This window comes from Bos indicus x Bos taurus, chromosome 11 (assembly GCF_003369695.1).
Source record: "Bos indicus x Bos taurus breed Angus x Brahman F1 hybrid chromosome 11, Bos_hybrid_MaternalHap_v2.0, whole genome shotgun sequence".
Taxonomy (NCBI): Eukaryota; Metazoa; Chordata; class Mammalia; order Artiodactyla; family Bovidae; genus Bos; species Bos indicus x Bos taurus.
This window is the reverse complement of record NC_040086.1, coordinates 93,073,257-93,078,900: the sequence shown is the minus strand read 5'-3', so window position 1 is coordinate 93,078,900 and position 5,644 is coordinate 93,073,257. Positions and strand designations below refer to the sequence as shown.

General features: G+C 44.3%; 1 protein-coding gene across 1 annotated transcript; it reads right to left on the bottom strand.

The window, feature by feature from the left end:
- Positions 1–1,175: 1,175 nt before the first annotated feature.
- LOC113900879 (olfactory receptor-like protein OLF4) lies at positions 1,176–3,665 on the bottom strand. The gene is made up of 2 exons (XM_027554495.1): positions 3,504–3,665; positions 1,176–2,093 (listed from the first exon to the last, which is right to left on the bottom strand). Exons 1-2 carry the CDS (start codon positions 3,663–3,665, stop codon positions 1,176–1,178), a joined length of 1,080 nt encoding a protein of 359 aa, XP_027410296.1.
- Positions 3,666–5,644: the final 1,979 nt, after the last annotated feature.

The window sequence follows — 5,644 nt, the reverse complement described above, 5'->3', positions numbered from 1 at the left end:
GCATCACCGACTCAATGGACATGAGTCTGAATAAACTCCAGGAGTTGGTGATGGACAGGGAGGCCTGGTGTGCTGCAGTCAATAGGGTCACAAAGAGTTGGACATGACTGAGGGACTGAACTGAACTGAACTGAACAACAACAAAAAACCAAATCACCTACCAGAGACAAAGATCTGAGTCCAGATGTATGAAACTGGACAAATTCTAACTCTTTTTGTGCCTAGCTCCCTTTTCTAGAATATTTTTGCCCTTGCAATCACATAGAGTTCCTCGGTGGCTCAGCAGTAAACTAATCTGCCTGCAATGCAGAAGACATGGGTTTGAACCCAAATGGCAATCCACTCTCGTATTCTTGCTGAGTAAATTCCATGGACATAGGATCCTTGCAGGCTACAGTCCAAAGGGTCGCAAAGAGTTGGACACGATTGAACCACTGAACATAAGCATACACACTCAGGCAACATACAGATTCTTCCTACTTGATATGACATTCGCCATGTCGAGTCCAGTCCCCATGAATGAGTTTCTTCCAAGGTAGGGTCAGAATTGGTCCCTGCATCCCAGTGAGTTGAGTGATGTCCTGACCTGTCTAGTCTTGCCAGAATTTTTTGCTGGGGAAGAATTTGTAACCTACACTGCTCCTATTGGCTTTCCTCCTAGAAGCAAAGTGTTCACTGGTGTTTTTGATGTTCCCAACTCTCGATTGACTCTGCCTGGATACATATACCCACACATCAAGTCACCCTGTGGGGAATGCTGGTCCCCCTTTCTCTCTCCAATTGCCCTTATTGCTGTTCTGCAAATCTGAGTCTTTATTTTCATGCATCTGCTCTGAAAACTCAGCATATTATGTTTGAATGTGAGTCTTTCAAATTTATAATGGGCAAATCTAGAGAAGGAGGCACATTGAAAAGCCTGGAGCTCTACTCTGGGGAAGGATTTTTTACAGGGTGGAATGTCTTCCCTGTAGCTCAAACAGTAAAGAATCTTCCTGAAATGCAGGAGACCCGGGTTCCATACTTGGGTTGGAAAGATCCTCTGGAGAAGGGAATGGCAATCCACTCCAGTATTCTTGCCTGGAGAATCCCATGTACAGAGGAGCCTGGTAGGCTCCAGTCTGTGGGATCGCAGAGTCAGACATGACTGAAGTGACTAAGACTACACTACTCCATCTTCAGCCAAGGAGTCTCCACAAAGCTCCCTTCATGTCTCTGTTCCTCAGGCTGTAAATAAAAGGGTTTAGCATGGGGGTGACCATCGTGTATACCACAGATGCCACCACTCCAGTGTCTGCTGAGTACGAGGATGAGGGCTGGAAATATACCAGAAAGACAGTTCCATAGAAGAGAGTGACCACTGTCAGGTGAGAGCCACAGGTAGAGAAGACTTTGTGCTTCCCCCCAGCAGAGGGGATCCTGAGGATGGTGTGGATGATGTGGGCATAAGAGACCAGGACACAGGTGAGAGGGACCACTCCCGAGAGGGCTGCTTCTGCAAACATCATGAGCTGAAAGATGTGAGTGTCTGAGCAGGCAAGTTTGAGGAGTGGGAGAAGGTCACAGAAGAAGTGTGGGATGGCATGGGAGGCGCAGAAGGAGAACTGAGACATGAGGAGACAGAGGGAGAAGGCCAGGAGGTGGGAGCTGAGCCAGGATGCAGCGAGCAGCAGCAGGCAGCGCTGGGGCCCCATGATGGTGGTGTAGTGGAGAGGAAGGCAGATGGCTATGTAGCGGTCATAGGCCATCACAGCCAGCAGGAAGTCATCCAGCAGGGCCAATTCCATGAAGAAGAACATCTGCACAAGGCACCCAGTGTGGGAGATGGTGTAGTGCTGTGTGTGGATGTTGAGCAGCACCTTGGGGACGATGGTGCAGGAGAAGCAGGTGTCGGTGAAGGACAGGTTGGCCAGGAAGAAGTACATGGGGGTATGGAGATGGGGATCAGAGCTGATGGCCAGGATGATGAGCAGGTTCCCCAGCATGGTGACCAGGTACATGGCCAGGAAGAGCCCGAACGGGAGAGGCTGCTGCTCTGGGTGCTGAGAGAAGCCGAGGAGCAGGAAGTCAGAGATGTTGGTTTGGTTTCCAATTTCCTTCAAAAGCAGAGAAATTAGAGCAGATCTTATTTAAATAAAGATAGGCTCTCAATGTTACAGAGTCCATGGACTGTGGTTTGCTTTTCTCTATTCCTTGAAGAGGTCACTGAGTTCCATTAGTAGGCGTAAATGATGGTTTGCAAATATGTACAAATAGGACTGTGAACTCTGATGAGATGGCATCAGGGTAGAGATGCAGTTTGGGTTCTAGAATCCTGTAATGGGGCATGCTTTCCCCATAGGTGGGAAATGAGACTGAACTGGAATTCAGCTGGAAAAATCTCTTCAAATTTAATTTTCTTTTTAAAAAACTGCAGAACAATCGTTTTTGTTTGTGATTTAATTTTTATTTTATATTGAAGTATAGCTGATTTACATCGTTGTGCTAGTTTCAGCTATACAGCAAAGTGATGAGTTATGCATATATGTGTGTGGATATATATATATATATCTCCATTCTTTTTCAGATTCTTTTCCCATATAGTTGATTACATAACATTGAGTAGAGTTTTCTGTGCTATACGTAGGTCCTTGTTTTTTTAAACTTTCTTTTTTACTTTGGAGTATAGCCGATTAAGAGTGTTGTGATAGTTTCAGGTGGACAGCAAAGGGACTCAGCCATATATATATACCTGTATCCATTATCCACCAAACTTCCCAACAATCCAGGCTGCCACACAACATTGAGCATGTTCCCTGTGCTATACAGTAGGTTCATTGATTACTTATTTTATATACAGTAGGGTGTGTGTGTGTGTGTGTGTGTGTGCTTAGTTGCTCAGTCATGTCCAACTCTTTGTGACCCCATGGACTGTAGCCCACCAGAGTCCTCTGTCCATGGGGATTCTCCAGGCAAGAATACTGGAGTGGGTTGCCATGCCCTCCTCCAGGTATATATGGTAGTATGTATATGTTAATTCCAAACTCCTAATTTAGAACAACCATTTAAATTTCACTGTCTTACTGTGGAGATCATTTTGGGGTCATGCATATACTAGGATTTAGGGGGCAAAACAAGGAGCTCTGTGTGTAAGTGTGTGAGTGTTGAGGACATGTTGAGGACAATGGAAGGAGGGTTAGTTACTTCAGAGAGGAGCTCACTGAGATTTAGGGAATCTCTGATGGGAGTGTTCTGGCTCTCTTTGCTTTGAACCATTTCCTTGCATTCATGTAGCTATGAGAACCTTGTGAACTGAAAAGCACCTTTTCATTAAGGGCACAGCATTTTCATTCTCATCATCAACCTGCCCATCAATATGTTATGTTTTAACATCTGAGCTTTGGAATCTGGACATGGGATAAGAATTTTTTCTCTGTTCCTTATGCTCAGTCTGCCTTTGATTAATTACTGTCCCCTGAATCTCTGTGTCCTGCTTTGTACCATGTGCAACTACTTCATAGACTCACTGAGGTTATAACTGAGATAACATATGTGGTGGGCAGGCTGCTTCTAAGGGCAATGATGTTACTGTCATTGTTAGTAGCGTAGCAGGTGATACAGTGTGAACCTGGGCCCCAGGATGTGGTGAAAAAGTACTGGGGGATGTGCTTTACTGCTGAGCTCCTCATGTGCCTTTAATCTTTGGGATATTTTCACTCCCATTGACCTTTGCTTTTCTTCTACCAGATGCAGATAATAACCTACCTGATAGGATTGTTGACGAGGCCAAATGCTGGGATTGGCTGCGGTTTCTTCAGGATTCATGATATGCTGCCAAGATGTGAAATTCGAAGGAGCTATGATGGTTTGGAAGAAGAATGCCAGGTCAGTCAGTGGCATCAGGGGCCAATGTCATGTTTGTTTAGGGTCGTGAGTAAAAGCATTATACACTCTGGAGTCTGACAGAATTTTTCCACTCTTTACTCTTGATGAGATCTAACTTTTTCAGCTTCAGTTTCTTCATTGCCTTAAGTGGAATAATGATAGAGTTTCCTATACAGAGTTGTTATGAGGATTAAGTTTGATAATAGTTATAGATTGTTTGATAATAATTATAGACACCCTGGCTTCCCTGGTGGCTTAGGTGGTAAAGAATCTGCCTGCAATGTGGGAAGCCTGGGTTTGATCCCCAGGCTAGGAAGATTCCCTGGAGGAGGGCATGGCAACCCATTCCAGTATTCTTGCTTGGAGAATCCCATGGACAGAGGAGCCTGGTGGGCTGCAGTCCATAGGCTCACAAAGAGTTGGACATGACTAAGTGACTAAGCACAGCACACACACACAAAAAGACTGTTTTAGATCAAGAATGACATAAATGTAAATGCTTAATAAATATGACCTATTATTACTACTTTTTTATTTTTTTTAATTTTATTTTATTTAACTTTACAATATTGTATTGGTTTTGCCATATATCAAAATGAATCTGCCACAGGTATATATGTGTTCCCCATCCTGAACCCTCCTCCCTCCTCTCTCCCCATACCATCCCTCTGGGGCGTTCCAGTGTACCAGCCCCAAGCATCCAGTATCGTGCTTCGAACATGGACTGGCAACTCGTTTCATATATGATATTATACATATTTCAATGCCATGCTCCCAAATCATCTCACCCTCTCCCTCTCTCACAGAGTCCAAAAGACTGTTCTATATATCAGTGTCTCTTTTGTCTCATATACAGGGTTATTGGAGAAGGCAATGGCACCCCACTCCAGTACTCTTGCCTGGAAAATCCCATGGATGGAGGAGCCTGGTAGGCTGCAGTCCATGGGGTCGCTAAGAGTCGGACACCACTAAGCGACTTCACTTTCACTTTTCACTGTCCTGCATTGGAGAAGGAAATGGCAACCCACTCCAGTGTTCTTGCCTGGAGAATCCCAGGGATGGGGGAGCCTGGTGGCTGCCGTCTATGGGGTCACATAGAGTCGGACATGACTGAAGTGACTTAGCAGCAGCATACAGGGTTATTGTTATCATCTTTCTAAATTCCATATATATGCATTAGTATACTGTATTGGTGTTTTTCTTTCTGGCTTACTTCACTCTGTATAATAGGCTCCAGTTTCATCCACCTCATTAGAACTGATTCAAATGTATTCTTTTTAATGGCTGAGTAATACTCCATTGTGTATATGTACCACAGCTTTCTTATCCATTCATCTGCTGATGGACATCTAGGTTGCTTCCATGTCCTGGCTATTATAAACAGTGCTGCGATGAACATTGGGGTACACGTGTCTCTTTCAATTCTGGTTTCCTCAGTGTGTATGCCCAGCAGTGGGATTGCTGGATCATAGGCAGTTCTGTTTCCAGTTTTTTAAGGAATCTCCGCACTGTTCTTCATACTGTACGAGTGGCTGTACTAGTTTGCATTCCCACCAATAGTGTAAGAGGGTTCCCTTTTCTCCACACTATCTCCAGCATTTATTGCTTGTAGACTTTAGGATCGCAGCCATTTTGACTGGCATGAAATGGTACCTCATAATGGTTTTAATGTGCATTTCTCTGATAATGAGTGGTGTTGAGCATCTTTTCATGTGTTTGTTAGCCATCTGTATGTATTCTTTGGAGAAATGTCTATTTAGTTCTTTGGCCCATTTTTTGATTG

Bases quoted from the DNA above. Each gene is read 5' to 3' on its own strand.
- LOC113900879 (XM_027554495.1), bottom strand. From the start codon at position 3,665: ATGAGGAGCTCAGCAGTAAAGCACATCCCCCAGTACTTTTTCACCACA. The intron at 2,094-3,503 runs GTGAGTCTATGA...CTGCTTTTGAAG, and splicing joins TTATCTCAGTTATAACCTCA to GAAATTGGAAACCAAACCAA.